Here is a 21,902-nt window from a genome sequence, read left to right as displayed (position 1 = left end):
GCAGTGGAGTAAAGAACCAAAAATACAACCCAAAAGGTCAGGAATCCTCAGTGACACTTTCCCCACCCTAATAGAGTGGAAGGGAATTCATGACGGAAAACATACAAAAGTAAAGTAAATGTGCATTCATTAGTATAAAAAAAAACAAACCATGTCATGTGACGCCAGGGAGCAGGTTCGCCTCTTAAATTACTAATTTGGTTCATCAATCAGCCTCATTCACTTCTATGCGGCAGAGCTGCAGTACCAGCTATGACCCATAGGCAGTAGTGGCGCTATTCTCGGCACATTCTTTCTGATCCTGTACAACCCATTTAAAGGCAAATTGGAAAACAAAACAAAAAAAAAACCCAATTATCCACTTATCACAAATGACCCAAAAAACACAAAAAAGTCTGATTATAGTGGCCAATCCCCTATAATTGAATTATTAGGGGTCACAGCGGACCACTGGAGTGCGCCAGGGGCCGAGCTTATTTAGTGTGGGGGGGCGATATGAATATGGGGCGACAGGCTGCAACCCTGCTAATGGTTATTAGTGCTGATCGTTCCCACTGGGAGAGGGGCAGACAGAGCTGCTTCACAAACAGTCTGGACACAGAGCAGATCACGTCGCTGTGATGCAAGCCCCCCGCTGACAAAGGAGTGAAATATATCTAAAAGAAACCAGACATATATAATTTTTTTTTTTTTGTTTTACATGGGACTGAGTATTTCCCATTCACAACGCATGGACGGAGACATTTCCAATTGCCTTTTTTTTTAGTGTCTCCGGCTTCTGCACAGTTTTTAGTGTTTTTTGTTGGTTTTTTTTTTTTTTTTTGCCTTTTTGGAAAGCAAAACTGGTTGCTGAAAAAAATAATAATAAAAAAAAAAAAAAAAAAAATCTATAAAAATAAGAATCATACTAATAAATATCTCGGCTTTGCAGCCCCTTACTGGCACGTGACTGGACGGTCACTACTTCCTTAAAGGCTTCCTGCTTTGGAGAAAGTGTTTCACAAAAAGGAAAAAAAAAAAAACATTTACATAAAAAAAAGTGCTTAGATCGAAGTGGTGGACGTACGAGAAGAAGGAAAGACAGATGGAAGGAAGGAAAGGAAGGAAGGAAAGGAGGAAAGGAAGGAAAGAAGGAAAGGAAAGAAGGAAAGGAATGAAGAAAGGAAAGGAAAGAAGGAAAGGAATGAAGAAAGGAAAGGAAAGAAGGAAAGGAATGAAGAAAGGAAAGGAAAGAAGGAAAGGAATGAAGAAAGGAAAGGAAAGAAGGAAAGGAATGAAGAAAGGAAAGGAAAGAAGGAAAGGAATGAAGAAAGGAAAGGAAAGAAGGAAAGGAATGAAGAAAGGAAAGGAAAGAAGGAAAGGAATGAAGAAAGGAAAGGAAAGAAGGAAAGGAAAGAAGGAAAGGAAAGAAGGAAAGGAAAGAAGGAAAGGAAAGAAGGAAAGGAAAGAAGGAAAGGAAAGAAGGAAAGGAAAGAAGGAAAGGAAAGAAGGAAAGGAAAGAAGGAAAGGAAAGAAGGAAAGGAGGAAAGGAAAGAAGTAAAGGAAAGAAGTAAAGGAAAGAAGGAAAGGAAAGAAGGAAAGGAAAGAAGGAAAGGAAAGAAGGAAAGGAAAGAAGGAAAGGAAAGAAGGAAAGGAAAGAAGGAAAGTTAAGAAGGAAAGGAAGGAAGGGGGCTGGAAGCACTTGGAAACTGGAATGCCAGAACTGTGTAGTGTTCTTGGCCCGGGAAGGTTATGGCTGGAATTAATACTGAGAAAGCAGACATGACAGGTATGGGCATTATGGGCACCATGCCATCTTCACAGGACGAGACCCTACCAGCTAACTCGACGTACAAGAGAGACTGCAGTTATACTGATAATAGGAACACATATTAAGGACCCAGGAAAGATTGCTAAGGTGCTACGTCTAAAATCTAAAGTACATTATTGTTATTAGTAGGTTTTTTTTTTCTTTTAGGTTATTTTGTTTTTCGGATTAACCCTTCCCCCGCAGTGTATGAGGTGTCAGTCGTCATCCAGAGCTTCTGTCTTGATCTCTCCAGTACCTTGCCGGCGCAGCGCCAGGATGGTGTGATTGACAGCAGCCATTTCCACGGCTAGAGAGATGGGGTCCTGGTGATCGCTATGACTGGTGCTGTCGTCCTAAGTATGTAGAGAGAAAGGGAAGACGTCAAATTAAAGTTCAACACACGCAAGTGGCACACGTGATCTGTAAAGTCTCTTTGCTCCTTGAAGGCCCAACGCATTTTGCGCCTTCAAAACAAGACAAATTTTTTCCCCACTTTTTCATCACCATATTCCAAAGTAAAAAAAAAATAAATATTCTTTTAATTCTTTGGTGAAATGCTGACTGTTTCCAGTGGAAACTAACAATTTGTAAAAAATTATATGATCGGGAAAATGTGGTATAACAGTGGACAAGGGTGAAGCTGAGCCAAGACATCTGCCCGCTGTCACACTGCAGTCCAGAGGCTCACCTGCTCAGAATAGTCATTTCCATCCACGTCATCGCTGTTCGAATGAACCCCAGGACTTTGTACATCGATGCCGTGACTCTCCAGGATTGCTGCTTCTTCGAAAAAAGCAAATATGGCCCTAAATTATCTGCCATGGTAAAACCAATCAGTCACAAGGCACATGTGTAAGGGAAAGAAAAAATAAAAGCGGACAACTCCACCCGTGTGTCGTGGAGCCTGCGTCGCACAGCACCGCGAGCCCCACAGCACCGCGAGCCCCACAGCACCGCGAGCCCCACAGCACCGCGCGCCGCTTCTCAACCAGAAGTCACTAATGTCTGGTGACACTTATACTCTGATTAGCAAGATGGAAAAAGGGCAATGGCCCATGGATCATTCAGCAGTAAACCGGTTACACTTCAGGGTAAGTCAGGAAACAAAGAGCTGTGCAAAAGTTATAGGCAGGTGTGGAAAAATGCTACAAAGTAAGAAAAATAAATGGTTTGTGTCTGTCTGGGATCACATGAAGAGACAGAAGGATCCGCACAAGCTTCATACACAGAAGATCTGGGGTCAGGGCTCCAAGATGTTTGGAACAACCTCCTGCCGAGATGCTTCATAACCTGTGTACAAGTGACGAGGAGAAGAGATGGAGGCGACAGGCGGTCACCAGATACTGATGATGGAGGCGACAGTTGGTCACCAGATACTGATGATGGAGCCAACGAGCGGTCACCAGATACTGATCGATTGCTATTGAGAACTCTGCTGTTACAAGTGGAAAGGAAGAACAAAGACAAAAGAACCTAATAAAAATATTGGAGAAAGAGAAACCAATCACAAACTAAAATGTTTCTATACTAATGCACAAAGCATGGGCAACAAACAAGGAGAATTGGAACTACTAACACAGGAAAAGAAATATGATGTCATTGGAATCACTGAAACTTGGTGGGACAATACACATGATTGGAATACAAGACTAGAAGGCTACAACTTATTTGCAAGAAACAGACTTTATAAACTAGGAGGAGGTGTCGCATTGTATGTTAGAAACACATATCTGCACAGAGATCCAAGCTTCAGAGACTGGGAGTTCTGTGGAAACTGTTTGGGTAAGAATACAAGGACAGAACAATGGAAAGGACACCATTGTAGGCATTTACTACAGGCCGCCTGTGCAAGCTGAAGATATGGATGAACTCTTTATGCATCAAATGGCCAAGTTCTCCAAAAAATATGACAGTTGTCATGGGAGATTTCAACTATCCAGACATTTGTTGGGAATCTCTCTCAGGCAAAACTAACAGGTCAAGGAAATTCTTATCCTCTCTTGCTGACAACTTTATCTTCCAAAAGGTAGGGGAGAAAACAAGGGGATCTGCTACCTTGGATCTAATCCTTATAAACAGGGAGGAAATGGTTGGAGGTAAAAGTGGCTGGGACCCTAGGAGGTAGCGACCAAGCTATTTTAGAATTTTGGATAACTAGAGGAGGAAGACCTGTGAAGACTCAGATGTCAAGGTTAGATTTCAGAAAGGCAGATTTTAAGGGATTCAGAAAGAGAATTGGAGGGATCCAATGGCTGGATATCCTTAAAGACAAAAATGTCCAGGAAGGATGGGAAATCTTGAAAAATGAAATTTCAAAGCACAATTGTTAACAATTCCGAAAATAGGGAAGAATAGGAAGCATTTAAGGAAGCCAGGATGGATGAACACAGAACTTAAGCACATGCTAAAAAGGAAGAAAAAAAATGTTTATAAAATGGAAAGAGGGAGGCATATCTAAAGAAGAATAAAATGCTGTCTGCAGAACCTGCAGGGCACAGATCAGATTATCTAAAGCTGACAATGAATTGAGGCTTGCAAGAGATGTCAAAAGCAATAATAAAGGATTTTGGGGATATGTCAAAAGTAAAAGAAAAGTCAAAGATGCTATAGGATTTTTACAGGATGAAAATGATGAAATGGTAAGACATGATGTTGAGAAGGCCGAACTTTTAAATTCCTATTTTGCATCTGTTTTCTCTCAGAAAGGAAATTTAACATCAACTGTTCTTCACTGTCCTATTAAGGGAATAGAAGAATCCAGGATATCTATAAACAGAAAGCTAGTGAGGAAACACTTAGCTAACCTAAATGAATTCAAGTCTCCAGGTACAGATGAATTACACCCCAGAGTACTGAAGGAGATAGCAGAAGAAATTTTTGAACCCCTCTCCATAATCTTTGAAAATTCTTGGAGAACAGGAGAAGTCCCAGAAGACTGGAGAAGAGCAAATGTTGTTCCTATCTTCAAAAAGGGGAAGAAGGTGGACCCAGGCAACTATAGGCAGGTGAGTCTGACTTCTATACCAGGAAAGATCTTTGAACAAATTATTAAACAACATGTATGTCAGTACCTGGATAAGAATGAAGTGATTAAACAGAGTCAGCATGGGTTTGTAACTAATAAGTCATGTCAGACTAACTTAATTTCCTTTGATGACGGAATCACAGATTGGGTGGATCAAGGAAATGCTGTAGATATAGTATATCTTGACTTCAGCAAAGCATTTGACAAAGTATCTCATACAATCCTTATTGAAAAAATGACTAAGTATGGAATGGACAAGGCAACTGTTAGGTGGATTCATAACTGGCTTAGTGATCGGACCCAAAGAGTGGTCGTAAATGGCTGCACATCCAGTTGGAAGAATGTCTCAAGTGGGGTAACACAGGGCTCTGTCCTGGGCCCTGTATTGTTCAACATGTTTATAAATGATTTAGATGAAGGTATTGAGGGTAAACTGATTAAATTTGCTGATGACACAAAGCTAGGAGGGATAGCTAATACTAGAGAAGAGAGAGAGAGAGGATTCAAAAAGATATAAATAAACTGGAGAAGTGGGCAGCAACTAACAGAATGGTGTTTAACAGGGAGAAATGCAAAGTACTACATCTGGGCAATAAAAATGAAAAAAGCATATACAGAATGGGAGGAATAGGGCTAAGTGACAGCACATGTGAAAAAGACTTGGGTATACTAATAGATCACAGACTGAATATGAGTCAACAGTGTGATGCAGCAGCAAAAAAGGCAAATGCAATTCTAGGATGTATTAACAGAAGCATACAGTCTAGATCACGTGAAGTCATTATTTCCCTCTACTCCTCTTTGGTCAGACCTCATCTGGAATATTGTGGCCAGTTTTGGGCACCACATTTTAAAAAAGACATCAACAAACTGGAGCAAGTTCAGAAAAGAGCAAACAGAATGGTGACAGGTCTGCAAACCCTGTCTTATGAGGAAAGGTTGCAGGATTTGGGAATGTTTAGTTTGCAAAAGAGAAGACAGAGGAGACTTAATAGCTGTCTACAAATATCTAAAGGGCTGTCACATTGTAGAAGGATCATCTTTATTCTCATTTGCACAAGGAAAGACTAGAAGCAATGGGATGAAACTGAATGGGAGGAGACACATATTAGAAAAAACTTTTTGACAGTTAGAGTGATCAATGAGTGGAACAGGCTGCCACGAGAAGTGGTGAGTTCTCCTTCAATGGAAGTCTTCAAACAGAGGCTGGACAGACATCTGACTGGGATGATTTAGCGAATCCTGCTTTGAGCAGGGGGTTGGACCAGATGGCCCAGGAGGTCCCTTCCAACTCTACGATTCTATGATGATAGAGGCAACGAGTGGTCACCAAATACTGATGATGGAGCCAACGAGCGGTCACCAGATACTGATGATGGAGGCGACGGGAGGTCATCAGATACTGACAGGAATTAGGACAATGGAGCATGGAGAAGGTAAAATAATGAGGACAAATCCAAGAGTGGCCGAGGCCCAAAATGGAGGACGGAGACGGGGGCCGAGGCCCAAAAAGGAGGGCGGAGACATGGGGGCGAGGCCCAAAAAGGAGGGCGGACACGGGGGGAGGGGGCGAGGCCCAAAAACGCAGGGTGGAGACGGGGCACAAGGCCCAAGAAGGAGGACGGAGATGAGTAGAAAAGATGAAAGGCTAAAAGGTAAAATATATTAAGAGGAGAAATAAAATACTACGGTATAAAGATGGAAAAGTAAAGAACGAAGATTAAGATTCAGGTAAGATCCATTGTGTGCTGCAGATTCCCATAACCTCAGCGCCTTACTTACCCCTATGATCACTACATCTGCGACGAGCCGACACCACAGAGTCGGAGGTATTATGGCAATTGGAGGATAAATTTACCACTAATGAGCATTCGGATGCATATGTATGGGCTAATTATACATGCAAGAGCAATAAATGTAATAACCTGCCGGAGAGCACAGACAGGAGCCCGAACGTGCCGTTCATTAGCTGCCGGCGGTATTACTACCCAGACTACAGATACATCCCCCAGGTTATCGCACTCATCAGTAGTGTTATGGGCTCGTTAGCCTTCCGCAGCAATTAGAAGAATTTCTTAAAATCCTCTCTGCTCATCAGTAAATCACTTAACTCTGAGAATTTCAGACATTTTCACATTTGGAAGTTTTCTCTGACAAGTTATGAGGGCGACAGAATAATAACTCAGTGGAAATCTTGCAGTGATACATTACCGATATTGGCTCTTCTTTTGATTTCCTTCCGCCTGTTGGCGAACCAGTTGTAGACTTTCAAGGAGGTGACGCGTTCCAGGTCGGAGAGCTTCTTCCCTGAAGTAAGAAATTACTCCGTCATATTACAGAAGCATAAACACCGGCATGCCGAGGGTGAAGGGGGCGCGACGCGGCCGGCCCCAGACGCCCAGCCGAGAGGGCGCGGCGCGGCCGGCCCCAGACGCCCAGCCGAGAGGGCGCGACGCGGCCGGCCCCAGACGCCCAGCCGAGAGGGCGCGACGCGGCCGGCCCCAGACGCCCAGCCGAGAGGGCGCGACGCGGCCGGCCCCAGACGCCCAGCCGAGAGGGCGCGACGCGGCCGGCCCCAGACGCCCAGCCGAGAGGGCGCGACGCGGCCGGCCCCAGACGCCCAGCCGAGAGGGCGCGACGCGGCCGGCCCCAGACGCCCAGCTGAGAGGGCAAGGTTCGGCCGGCCCTAGACGCCCAGCCGAGAGGGCAAGGAGCGGCTGGCCCCAGACTCCATGCCATCTCCCTTTACTAAGACGTCACATTCTGGGTTGCCTTCCATAGATGTTTATGCCTTAATGACAGGTGTACCTGCGGCAGCTGAGTGGATGCACACTAAAATGACCATCATGCCCTCCGGTTTCCCCTCTCCTACCATGCATACATCGCATCGGGCATGTAATGTGACAAACCCACGACATCTGGATGTGTGTTTGCGGATCGTGTGCGCTTGTGACCTTGAGAATCAGGACGGGCGGTGAAGCCGCCGCTGTCATTTCTGTGCACCTTACACGAGCCGATGCCAAAGCTCGCTTGGCACGGCGCTGTGTTTAAGCGGGCTGGCTCCCCACCAAGGCCTTTAATAGAGAATGAATTATTGTTCAGACATAAATTATGGAGATCGCCCGGATTTTCACATCACATTTCAAGGTCTTTGCTGAATAATATGCAAAGATGACAAACAAAACATCTTTCTGTGACATTTGCAAGGGTGTGAAACTGGTGCCAGCGGCTCCAAACAACAAGAGGGGTCAATGGTGGAAACCTCTATTGGCTCCGTTCCCATACGGAATAAGCAAGACACAACCTCTGAGTTGGATTCACTGCTACACTTCTGCATTATGCCCTCCATGCTGATGCAGCTTTGTAGTAATTTTTTTTTATCTCAATCCTATGCTGGATTCACATCATTTGCACTGGTCACTGCTGCAGTAAAAGGTCTTCCAATTCTCCTACTGTTTTCTAGTAAAAGTTTTCTATCACTACTGTGCAGGATTCACATATACACTGCTCAGTGCTTCTGTATAATGTCCTTCAGGCTGATGTAGTTTAGTAGTAAAGCATACTCTGTCAACCCTGTGATGGATTCACATTTACACTGGACAATAGACATGAAGTCTTCTAATTCTCCTACTTCTTTCTAGTAAGTGTTTTACCTTACCCCTGAGAAGAATCTACACATACAGTGCGCTGCTGTATTAAAGGTCTTCAATGCTGATGCAGCTTTCTATTATTTATTTACCTCAACTCTATGCTTCATTCACATTTATACTGGTCAGTAATGCTGTTTAATGTCATCTAATCTCCAGTTGTTTTCCAGAGTTTTATCTCAACCTTGGAGCTGGTTTCACTGCTACACTGCTGTATTATATCATTCATGCTGCTGAAGCTTTCTAGTACTTTTTTTTGTATCTGAAACCTAAACTGGATTCACATTTTCACTGATCAGTACTGCAGTATATGGTTCTCCAATTCTCCTAAACCTTTCTAGCAAGTGTTTTGCACATCACCATGAGCAGGATTAACAGCTACACTGCTTAATACTATATATAATAAAGGGGGTGGTTTATGTTTGTGTATAATTTTTTTTTTTTTAAAGCTCTTTAAAGGGGTAGATCTAACTACCCTATCAGTGCGTGACCAGTTAACACTGGTCAAATCAGGGATGACTCTCCCAGTGTCTGACCAGCTGGTCTTTGGTATGTGAAATGTGAAGCTGTATAATCCCTCCAATGTCTGTGACCTGACTCCGTGCTGCAGATCGGTTACTCACCTGGTTTCTGTATAACCGCGTTGCACGCGTTGGCGATTTCCTCCCGCTTGGCCTCGTCGGGATACTGGTTCTCATTAAAATAGCTGAAAAAATTCAAGTGTTCCCAATTATCCGGTGTTATTATATGTAAACACGAACAGTGCGTGCCCCGCCCTGGGCTGCCAACAAGATATGGAGGAAATAAAAGGAGACCCGACGGCCAGAAACGAGAGAAAAGTCATCACGAGAAGTGTAGGCATGTGACGCGGCCTTACAGACTGTATTCATTACATGTCTCCCATATTCTATGTTGCAGCACCAACGTATCACAATTACCTTTCAGGAAAATACACACTCTTAAAGGGATATTCCAACTCCAAAAAAAAAATTATCACCTATTCCCTGGATATGTGGTCGGTGTAAGTCCTCACTTATACAAGAGCGCTGCGAGGAGAAGCTGAACAGGCTGTGCACGCGCCATGATGCTGCACCAAAGGAATGAACTAGAGCAGCAGGATGCTCGGGCAACCTGCTGCGTTTAGTTCCCGGTGCCTCTAGTCCAGCAGAAAAATGGGGGACAGAAAATTTAATTCCAGATTAAAGGACCTACACCGGCCACCTACGCTGTGGATGATAATTTGTATGGAGCGGTATGCCCCTCTACAACAAAGAAGAAACTAGTGGTAAGTGATAGCAAAGAAAAAGAAAGGTCTGTGCATTCTGCAGGTGCAGTCACTTTGCACACCATTTCGGGCACCTTTAATTTAACCCCTTTTTCTCCAGCCTATCCAGAAAACACGGTCCCACCATCAGGAACTAGTTAGCAGCCTCTGGGGCGACGTATGCACAAGTAAACTGGATCCAGTAACAAAGATCAAGATATAACATCATTACAGCCGACACTTGGCACTCGTTCATTCTGTTCTCAGAGCCGAAAATCAGCTTCTGAGGGGTACGGAGCACTAACGATTGATAAAAAAAAGCGAGATTATAAAAAAAAAAAAAAAAAAAAATTGATAGCACATTTAACATTGCAGCAAAGTGAACGGCGCTGATCACGGAGCAACCCCCCACCGACCGATCATCCGAGACAAGAGACAGCAGGAAACCACGGATGAACCCGAAGTCGTGTCAGAGGTTAACTCATAGGATGCCACAGTCGAGAGAGAAGAGTACATATAGTGGGGAAGGGCGGCCAGATCTACATAGAATAACTCGTCATATAAAGCTCCTGAGAACCTGACAAAATCTGCACCGAAAGTCGAATATTGGAGAAAGTTGGGAAGACCGAATGTTGTGTCCAAAGCACCAACACTAAAATCAAAATACACAGTACGAGACCTGTACAAGCACAGACATCAGGAACCCTGCACAGCACAGCTCTAAGGTACGAGTGCAGCTCTGGAGTATAATACAGGATGTAACTCAGGATCAGTAACGTAATGTATGTACACAGTGACTGCACCAGGAGAATAGTGAGTGCAGCTCTGGAGGATAATACAGGATGTAACTCAGGATCAGTAATGTAATGTATGTACACAATGACTGCACCAGCAGAATAGTGAGTGCAGCTCTGGAGGATAATACAGGATGTAACTCAGGATCAGTAATGTAATGTATGTACACAATGACTGCACCAGCAGAATAGTGAGTGCAGCTCTGGAGTATAATACAGGATGTAACTCGGGATCAGTAATGCAATGTATGTACACAGTGACTGCACCAGCAGAATAGTGAGTGCAGCTCTGGAGGATAATACAGGATGTAACTCAGGATCAGTAATGTAATGTATGTACACAATGACTGCACCAGCAGAATAGTGAGTGCAGCTCTGGAGTATAATACAGGATGTAACTCAGGATCAGTAATGTAATGTATGTACACAGTGACTGCACCAGCAGAATAGTGAGTGCAGCTCTGGGGTATAATACAGGATGTAACTCAGGATCAGTAATGTAATGTATGTACACAGTGTCTCCACCAGCAGAATAGTGAGTGCAGCTCTGGGGTATAATACAGGATGTAACTCAGGATCAGTAATATAATGTATGTACACGGTGACTGCACCAGCAGAATAGTGAGTGCAGCTCTGGAGTATAATACAGGATGTAACTCAGGATCAGTAATGTAATGTATGTACACAGTGACTGCACCAGCAGAATAGTGAGTGCAGCTCTGGGATATAATACAGGATGTAACTCAGGATCAGTAATGTAATGTATGTACACAGTGACTGCACCAGCAGAATAGTGAGTGCAGCTCTGGGGTATAATACAGGATGTAACTCAGGATCAGTAATGTAATGTATGTACACAGTGACTGCACCAGCAGAATAGTGAGTGCAGCTCTGGAGGATAATACAGGATGTAACTCAGGATCAGTAATGTAATGTATGTACACAATGACTGCACCAGCAGAATTGTGAGTGCAGCTCTGGGGTATAATACAGGATGTAACTCAGGATCAGTAATGTAATGTATGTACACAGTGACTGCACCAGCAGAATAGTGAGTGCAGCTCTGGGGTATAATACAGGATGTAACTCAGGATCAGTAATATAATGTATGTACACAGTGACAGCACCAGCAGAATAGTGAGTGCAGCTCTGGAGCATAATACAGGATGCTGCACATTTTTCTCTGTGCTGAATCTAAGTGACTAAGAATACACTATATTCTGCTCAGACGATTTCCATGTGTCAGTCCTTCTTACCTTTCCATGACGGCCAGACATTCTTTCCTCCATGTGAAGCGACTTCCCCGCCGTAACCTGAACGTGCCGGAGGTGGCGGTGACGGGGGGTGGCGTTTGTCTCCACTCTGTGTCGTCTATGGGGATGGGTGCTGGCCTCATGCTAAGTGTCGCACCTGTAAGAAAAATGTATAAAACTTGATTTTTCCCATTAAGAAGCACCCTACCCCTCAATCCATCATTGGGTGCAAAATTGAGACATTTGGGCTATGGTCCCACGGATTATTGGGGGACACATATGGAGGTCTGCTCTCCAAACCAATATATACATGGCTGGAACCACGCTGTACATGTGTCCCGGTGGTCCGGATCCTGAGGCGTCAGCTCAACTGCACCAGCTCCATCTTGGTTTAAGAGATCGACGTGCATCATGAGTGGAACTACAACTCCTATCATTCTAAATGCATTAGCTGAGGCTTTGCCTTTTTATTTTCCAGCAGCCTCTCTCATGTTTTGCAATCCAGATTTTCCACATCTCCGCTTGCTTTTGGTGAATGGAAACCAGCACAGACCCTCACTATATGCCTAGTGATATTGGATTGTTTGAGATTAAGACGAGGCGAAGGGATTTTCATCCTCGGAGAGTTTCCAGTCACTGACAACAATCAGAGCTGCTGAAAACGCTGCAGAAACAAGAGACGCTGGGAGAGAAGAGCGGCGGGTGTGCCGGCCGCGCCGCTGATCCTCCAGGCTCGCGATGTGATTAGCGGTCGTGATGCTGTGCAGGCCGCATAATTGGTCAGAAATGTGATTTGGGACCCCCGCGAGGCAAAATCAGGGGCCGGGGAAGGAGTTTCCGAGAAGCAGGCGGAGAGGTGCGGGAAAGTGATCATCCAGGACCAGATCCAAATATTCAGAGCAGAGTTCTCACATCTGACGACGACGAAGATGCTTTTAACCCTTTTGATACTGAAACAACACTAAATGCAGCTTTGGTTGTGACTGGAGAATAAGGTCTGTTCCTCCATTGTTACCTGGACTCGTCTTCTCCAGCTGGTACCATCTGTAAAAGGCCCTTTTCTTCTGTTCGCTGAGGTCGGATCCTTGCTGGAGCAGCCAGTGAGAGATCCGGCTCTGGCTGATACCTGCGAGGCAAAAGTAAAGGTGTGCTGGTCAGACTACAGGTGCAATAATGTAAACTAACAGCCGACTGTAGGGAGGAGCAAGCATCCGAGCGCAGCACAGCATGTGGAACAGCCGACTGTAGGGAGGAGCGAGCATCCGAGCGCAGCACAGCATGTGGAACAGCCGACAGTAGGGAGGAGCGAGCATCCGAGCGCAGCACAGCATGTGGAACAGACGACTGTAGGGAGGAGCGAGCATCTGAGCACAGCACAGTGTGTGGAACAGCCGACTGTAGGGAGGAACGAGCATCCGAGCGCAGCACAGCGTGTGGAACAGCCGACTGTAGGGTGGAGAGAGTATCCGAGCGCGGCACAGTATGTGGAACAGCCGACTGTAGGGAGGAGCGAGTATCCGAGCGCGGCACAGCATGTGGAACAGCCGACTGTAGGGAGTTGCGAGCATCCGAGCGTGGCACAGCATGTGGAACAGCCGACTGTAGGGAGGAGCGAGCATCCGAGCGCGGCACAGCATGTGGAACAGCCGACTGTAGGGAGGAGCGAGTGCGGCACAGTGTGTGGAGCAGCCGATAGTAGGGAGGAACGAGCATCCGAGCGTGGCACAGCATGTGGAACAGCCGACTGTAGGGAGGAGTGAGCATCCAAGCAAGGCACGGCATGTGGAACAGCCGACTGTAGGTAGGAGCGAACATCCGAGCGCGGCACAGCATGTGGAACAGCCGACTGTAGGGTGGAGCGAGCATTCGAGCGTGGCACAGTGTGTGGAACAGCCGATAGTAGGGAGGAACGAGCATCCGAGCGTGGCACAGCATGTGGAACAGCCGACTGTAGGGAGGAGTGAGTATCCAAGCGCGGCACAGCATGTGGAACAGCCGACTGTAGGTAGGAGCGAGCATCCGAGCGTGGCACAGCATGTGGAACAGCCGACTGTAGGGAGGAGCGAGCATCCGAGCGCGGCACAGCATGTGGAACAGCCGACTGTAGGGAGGAGCGAGCTTTCGAGCGCGGCACAGCATGTGGGCGGTCCCAGCAGCACACAATATTTCATGAGATAAGTATGCCGATCCTGTGGGGTCTTAAGTGTCGGCTGATTTTTACAGATGCTCATTATAGTTACAGCTCTGCCTCCCCAGGGGGCCACACCAGGTCATTCATCCACTCGCACACACCGGGCAGTGCTCACCTGTTACTTGTGCAACCACCGCCTGCGATATTCTCCGGTTTGCCAGGAAACCCTTAATTTCTTCTTTTATGACACTGCTGTCCCTCCTGAGACAAGATAAAGAACAAATATAATCAGCAGCGATAACAAAACCCCCATATTATCACAACAAAATCAGTGATTGTTTGGGGAGCAATGTCATCTGCTGGTGTAGGTCCACTGTGTTTTATCAAGACCAAAGTCAGCGCAGCCGTCTACCAGGACATTTTAGAGCTCTTCATGCTTCCCTCTGCTGACAAGCTTTTTGGAGATGGAAATGTCATTCTCCTGCAGGACTTGGCCCCTGTCCACACTGCCAAAAGTACCAATACCTGGTGTACACAACAGTATCACTGTGCTTGATTGTCAGCAAACTCTCCTGACCTTAACCCCATAGATAATCTATGGAGTATTGTCAGGAGGAAGATAAGAGACACCAGACCCAACAATGCAGACGAGCTGAAGGCTGCTATCAAAGCATCCTGGGCTTCCATAACCCCTCAGCACTGCCACAGGCTGATCGCCTCCATGTCACACCACATTGATGCAGGAATTGATGCAAAAGGAGCCCCGACCAAGTATTGAGTGCATTTACTGATCATACATTTCAGGAGGCCAACATTCCGGATATTACAATCATTTTTTCAAGCTGGTGTTATAAAGTATTCTAATTTACTGAGATAATGACTTTTGGGCTTTCATTGGCTGCAAGCCATAATCATCAACATTAACAGAAATAAACACGTGAAATAGATCACTCTGTGTGTAATGACTCTATAGAATATAGGAGAGTCACTGTTTGTATTGAAGAGCTGAAATAAATTCGCTTTCTGAAGTTATTCAAATTTTGTGAGACGCTCCTATACATTGCATTACTGATCCTGAGTTAAATCCTGTATTATACCCAAGAGCTGCACTCACTATTCTGCTGGTGCAGTCACTGTGTAAATACATTACATTACTGATCCTGAGTTACATCCTGTATTATACTCCAGAGCTGCACTCACTATTCTGCTGGAGCAGTCACTGTGTACATACATAACATTACTGAACCCGAGTTACATCCTGTATTATACCCTAGAGCTGCACTCACTATTCTGCTGGTGCAGTCACTGTGTACATACATTACATTACTGAACCTGAGTTACATCCTGTATTATACCCAAGAGCTGCACTCACTATTCTGCTGGAGCAGTCACTGTGTACATACATTACTGATCCTGAGTTACATCCTGTATTATACTCTAGAGCTGCACTCACTATTCTGCTGGTGAAGTCACTGTGTACATACATTACTGAACCTGAGTTAAGTCCTGTATTATACCCCAGAGCTGCACTCACTATTCTGCTGGTGCAGTCACTGTGTACATACACTGCATTACTGATCCTGAGTTACATCCTGTATTATACCCAAGAGCTGCACTCACTATTCTGCTGGAGCAGTCACTGTGTACATACATTACTGATCCTGAGTTACATCCTGTATTATACTCCAGAGCTGCACTCACTATTCTGCTGGTGCAGTCACTGTGTGCATATATTACATTACTGATCCTGAGTTACATCCTGTATTATACTCCAGAGCTGCACTCACTATTCTGCTGGTACAGTCACTGTGTACATACATTACTGATCCTGAGTTACATCCTGTATTATACTCCAGAGCTGCACTGACTATTCTGCTGGTGCAGTCACTGTGTGCATACGTTACATTACTGATCCTGAGTTACATCCTGTATTATACTCCAGAGCTGCACTTACTATTCTGCTGGTGCAGTCACTGTGTACATACGTTACATTACTGATCCTGAGTTACATCCTGTATTATACCCCAGAGCTGCACTCACTATTCTGCTGGTGCAGTCACTATGTACATACATTACTGATCCTGAGTTACATCCTGTATTATACTCTAGAGCTGCACTCACTATTCTGCTGGTGCAGTCACTGTGTACATACATTACTGATCCTGAGTTACCTCCTGTATTATACTCCAGAGCTGCGCTCACTATTCTGCTGGTGCAGTCACTGTGTACATACATTACATTACTGATCCTGAGTTACCTCCTGTATTATACCCGAGCTGCACTCACTATTCTGCTGGTGCAGTCACTGTGTACATACATTACAATACTGATCCTGAGTTACATCCTGTATTATACCCCAGTGCTGCACTCACTATTCTGCTGGTGCAGTCACTGTGTACATACATTACATTACTGATCCTGAGTTACCTCCTGTATTATACCCGAGCTGCACTCACTATTCTGCTGGTGCAGTCACTGTGTACATACATTACTGATCCTGAGTTACCTCCTGTATTATACTCCAGAGCTGCGCTCACTATTCTGCTGGTGCAGTCACTGTGTACATACATTACATTACTGATCCTGAGTTACCTCCTGTATTATACTCCAGAGCTGCGCTCACTATTCTGCTGGAGCAGTCACTGTGTACATACATTACTGATCCTGAGTTACCTCCTGTATTATACTCCAGAGCTGCACTCACTATTCTGCTGGTGCAGTCACTGTGTACATACATTACTGATCCTGAGTTACATCCTGTATTATACCCCAGAGCTGCACTCACTATTCTGCTGGTGCAGTCACTGTGTACATACATTACTGATCCTGTATAATACCCGCAGTCCCCGAGATCCGCACTTGTCAGTGTTCCCGCGTTGTGCTGACACATACAGAATGATGCAGTCTGCGGTGAGTACGGCACAGAGGCGGCGCTCCGGTATCATACATCCCCCTCGGCGCCAACTTACCGGAATTTATCCCCAGCTCTTGAGTTAATCCCCATTTTGTGCTACGCCCGTACGGGAAACTGGGGCGCCGGTGATGGATGATGGGAAAGTGTTAATAAAATGGAGAGCAGCCGCAGTGTAGAGCCAGGGGCCAGACTGGTGACACGCCATAAAGTAGCGGGCTGCCTGGCAGAGGCTTTTAATGAGTGTCATATCTGATCAGGAGTGTCATAACAGCAGGATGGATGAGGGTAATTCTGGGGAAGGTGTGCGGGCGCCATATGGCATGTGGAAACTTTCATTACTGAGGGGAGGCATAAATCTCAGACTTCAGACATAAAGCCGGAGACATAAAATAAGACGGTCGGGGGAGGGGGGGAGGCGTTAAAGGGACAGACGCGCGTATTGGTAAATAGTTCAGGAGCTATATGGAGCGGAAACACGAAAACGTCCGACACAAAGTACCGCAAGCTCCGGCTGAGAAATCACCGCGCGGTTCTTGTCCGTGATGGATGCAATGCCACTTTCTGGGACTGTTTTTTCTTTCTTACATGTATGCATTTTTGGCTAAAAACTCCAGTCTGCATTTTCACTTGCGAAAAATATTTTTTTATCTGGTGTAAACGCCACTCTTCTCCTGAATCCGGCGGCGTTTTTCTTTTTTTTCCTGCGCCTCTCCGTTCCGGAGGTATGGCCCCTCTTTATCCTGGTTTATAAATTAGCCAGGTGGGAGTTTCCTTAAAAGACCACACCCACTTAGCCAACAACGTTAGAATCTGACGGTGAGAAGGGGAGGCCGTATCTCCGGAACAGAGAGGCGCAGGAACAAAAGCAAACTATCGACGGATTCAGGAGAACAGCGCCGTTTACACCGGGTAATAAAATATTACATATTTATAACAAGTGACAAATCTTCTAATTCAGGTTTTTCTCATTACCCGGACTGATTGCTTAAAAGACGTACCTCAAATAGTAAAGTATGGTATGAAGACAAGTTTCCATGGATAACATGTATCATCGACAGCTTTTTATTTCCGGTTGCATATCCTTAGTAATAAGTAAAATCTGCTTATTAGTGGAGGCTGAGCTAGGGAATGATATGCTAAGACTGCTGCTGGGCTTAGTCCAGCTTTAAGACAGACTAATTCCTATGGCTACCTACAGTCCAGCTTCGTTATTTGTGTTCTAAGTCACTTTCCTTTTTTTTTTTTTTGTCTTGCGGTATTGGTTGTTATTTGTATTGCCAAATTCTTTAAAAACAAAAGGTGCACGTGGTTCGTGAATTTTTTTCCCCGCAAAGTCTAAAATTGTTTTATTTCCTGTCTTGAATTGTTTTTGCGACTTTCTAAAAACGGAAATTGCGTGTTTCGAAAAAATGGCGCTAAAATACTCTACGGGCAGGGATGGGGGGGGGGCGACCTTGGAATGGTGCTGCACCAAATACTGCAACTTTGTGAATTGATGAAACGGGCAAAAAAAAAAAAAACATCTGGAATCTCTAAACTTCGCCCACAAACTGGGAAAAAAACAGAACAGGTGCGCATATATAAAATACAAACAAAAAAAAAACACACAGAATCATGAATTTGGTGCAAAGAAAAAAACAACACATAACTAGACAAAAAAAAGAGGCGTAAAGGAAGTGACTAATAGGGGCAAGTGGGTCTTAGGCTGTGTGCACACGCTGCGGTTTCACCTGCGGGTTTTTTCCCGTGAAACCGCAGGCAAAAGTGACCTGCGGTTTTGCCTGTGGTTTTGCCCTGCGGTTTCACACCTCTACTATGTTAAAGGTGTGAAACCGCAGCGGAATCCGCAGAAACAATTGACATACTGCGGAAAAAAACCCACAGAAAAACCGAGCGGAAAAAAACGCAATGTGAAAACCCATAGGGTTACATGGTACTGTACCATGTCTGCAGAACTGCTGCGGTTCCGCAGGGCCAAAACCACAGCGGAAACGCAGCAGAATCCGCAGCATGTGCACATAGCCTTAAAGTTGGATTGGCACCATTTACTGTAAAGGGAGATGATCATCAGCTACAACATATCATTCCTCATCTCAGCCTGCACTATTAACCCGATTATTCAGATAGGCTGTAAGGGACAGAAAGCTGTGGTTACAGTGTATCCCTATCATTCCTCATCTCATCCAGTTCTGTTAATCTGATTATGTGGATTATGTAGATGCATTGCTAGGGACAAGAAACTTGTGGTTACATTATATCCATATCATTCCTCATCTCAGCCTGCAGTATTAATCAGATTATTCAGATTGGTTGCTAGGGACAGAAAGCTGTGGTTACAGTGTATCCATATCATTCCTCATCTCAACCTGCAGTATTAATCAGATTATTCAGATTGGTTGCTAGGGACAGAAAGCTGTGGTTACATTATATCCATATCATTCCTCATCTCAGCCTGCCCTATTAATCAGATTATGCGGATTATGTAGACGCGTTGCTAGGGACAGAAAGTTGTGGTTTATTTATTTTACACACATATAGCGCCATTAATTCTACAGCACTTTACAGGTTACATTGTATCCATATCATTCCTCATCACAGCCTGCACTATAAATCAGATTATGTGGATTTTTCAGATAGGTTGCTAGGGACAGAAAGCTGTGGTTACAGTGTATCCATATCATTCCTCATCTCAGCCTGCAATATTAATCAGATTATTCAGATAGGTTGCTAGGGACAGAAAGCTGTGGTTACATTGTATCCATATCATTCCTCATCTCAGCCTGCAGTATTAATCAGATTATTCAGATTGGTTGCTAGGGACAGAAAGCTGTGGTTAAATTTTATCCATATCATTCCTCATCTCAGCCTGCAGTATTAATCAGATTATTCAGATAGGTTGCTAGGGACAGAAAGCTGTGGTTACATTGTATCCATATCATTCCTCATCTCAGCCTGCAGTATTAATCAGATTATTCAGATAGGTTGCTAGGGACAGAAAGCTGTGGTTACAGTGTATCCATATCATTCCTCATCTCATCCAGTTCTGTTAATCAGATTATGTGGATTATGTAGATGCATTGTTAGGGACAAGAAACTTGTGGTTACATTATATCCATATCATTCCTCATCTCAGCCTGCCCTATTAATCAGATTATGCGGATTATGTAGACGCGTTGCTTGGGACAGAAAGTTGTGGTTTATTTATTTTACACACTTATATAGCACCATTAATTCTACAGCACTTAACAGGTTACATTGTATCCATATCATTCCTCATCACAGCCTACACTATTAATCAGATTATGTGGATTATTCAGATAGGTTGCTAGGGACAGAAAGCTGTGGTTACATTGTATCCATATCATTCCTCATCTCATCCTGCAGTATTAATCAGATTATTCAGATAGGTTGCTAGGGACAGAAAGCTGTGGTTACATTGTATCCATATCAATCCTCATCTCAGCCTGCAGTATTAATCAGATTATTCAGATAGGTTGCTAGGGACAGAAAGCTGTGGTTACATTGTATCCATATCATTCCTCATCTCATCCTGCCCTATTAATCAGATTATTCAGATTGGTTGCTAGGGACAGAAAGCTGTGGTTACAGTGTATCCATATCATTCCTCATCTCAGCCTGCAGTATTAATCAGATTATTCAGATGAGTTGCTAGGTACAGAAAGCTGTGGTTACAGTGTATCCCTATCATTCCTCATCTCATCCAGTTCTGTTAATCAGATTATGTGGATTATGTAGATGCATTGCTAGGGACAAGAAACTTGTGGTTACATTATATCCATATCATTCCTCATCACAGCCTGCACTATTAATCAGATTATGTGGATTATTCAGATAGGTTGCTAGGGACGGAAAGCTGTGGTTACATTGTATCCATATCATTCCTCATCTCATCCTGCAGTATTAATCAGATTATTCAGATAGGTTGCTAGGGACAGAAAGCTGTGGTTACATTGTATCCATATCATTCCTCATCTCAGCCTGCAGTATTAATCAGATTATTCAGATAGGTTGCTAGGGACAGAAAGCTGTGGTTACAGTGTATCCATATCATTCCTCATCTCATCCTGCCCTATTAATCAGATTATTCAGATTGGTTGCTAGGGACAGAAAGCTGTGGTTACAGTGTATCCATATCATTCCTCATCTCAGCCTGCCCTATTAATCAGATTATGCGGATTATGTAGACGCGTTGCTAGGGACAGAAAGTTGTGGTTTATTTATTTTACACACATATAGCGCCATTAATTCTACAGCACTTTACAGGTTACATTGTATCCATATCATTCCTCATCACAGCCTGCACTATAAATCAGATTATGTGGATTATTCAGATAGGTTGCTAGGGACAGAAAGCTGTGGTTACAGTGTATCCATATCATTCCTCATCTCAGCCTGCAGTATTAATCAGATTATTCAGATAGGTTGCTAGGGACAGAAAGCTGTGGTTACATTGTATCCATATCATTCCTCATCTCAGCCTGCAGTATTAATCAGATTATTCAGATTGGTTGCTAGGGACAGAAAGCTGTGGTTACATTGTATCCATATCATTCCTCATCTCAGCCTGCAGTATTAATAAGATTATTCAGATAGGTTGCTAGGGACAGAAAGCTGTGGTTACATTGTATCCATATCATTCCTCATCTCATCCTGCAGTATTAATCAGATTATTCAGATAGGTTGCTAGGGACAGAAAGCTGTGGTTACAGTGTATCCATATCAATCCTCATCTCATCCAGTTCTGTTAATCAGATTATGTGGATTATGTAGATGCATTGTTAGGGACAAGAAACTTGTGGTTACATTATATCCATATCATTCCTCATCTCAGCCTGCCCTATTAATCAGATTATGCGGATTATGTAGACGCGTTGCTAGGGACAGAAAGCTGTGGTTACATTGTATCCATATCATTCCTCATCTCAGCCTGCCCTATTAATCAGATTATTCAGATAGGTTGCTAGGGACAGAAAGCTGTGGTTACATTGTATCCATATCATTCCTCATCTCAGCCTGCAGTATTAATCAGATTATTCAGATGAGTTGCTAGGTACAGAAAGCTGT

General features: G+C 44.3%; 1 protein-coding gene across 8 annotated transcripts in view; it reads right to left on the bottom strand.

Annotated features, from left to right (window-relative positions):
• Positions 1 to 42: 42 nt before the first annotated feature.
• The window catches only part of HMBOX1 (homeobox containing 1), a 109,378-nt gene continuing 87,518 nt past the window's right edge, over positions 43 to 21,902 (bottom strand). For 6 of the 8 annotated variants that reach the window (XM_073586350.1, XM_073586351.1, XM_073586346.1 and 3 more), the window contains exons 4-10: positions 14,079 to 14,164; positions 12,788 to 12,898; positions 11,776 to 11,929; positions 9,085 to 9,167; positions 7,026 to 7,121; positions 2,478 to 2,572; positions 43 to 2,142 (exon numbers count right to left, since the gene is read on the bottom strand). In XM_073586350.1, the coding sequence (XP_073442451.1) occupies positions 2,005 to 2,142; positions 2,478 to 2,572; positions 7,026 to 7,121; positions 9,085 to 9,167; positions 11,776 to 11,929; positions 12,788 to 12,898; positions 14,079 to 14,164 (763 nt within the window). In that variant the 3' untranslated portion in view covers positions 43 to 2,004. The remainder of the gene's footprint in view (positions 2,143 to 2,477; positions 2,573 to 7,025; positions 7,122 to 9,084; positions 9,168 to 11,775; positions 11,930 to 12,787; positions 12,899 to 14,078; positions 14,165 to 21,902) is intronic. The other 2 variants (XM_073586353.1, XM_073586352.1) reach the window with 2 other exon arrangements.

Source organism: Dendrobates tinctorius, unplaced genomic scaffold (genome assembly GCF_039654945.1).
Source record: "Dendrobates tinctorius isolate UK_male_01 unplaced genomic scaffold, ASM3965494v1 ptg000093l, whole genome shotgun sequence".
Classification (NCBI taxonomy): Eukaryota; Metazoa; Chordata; class Amphibia; order Anura; family Dendrobatidae; genus Dendrobates; species Dendrobates tinctorius.
The sequence above is the reverse complement of the archived record's forward strand: the minus strand, read 5'-3'. Positions and strand labels throughout refer to the sequence as shown.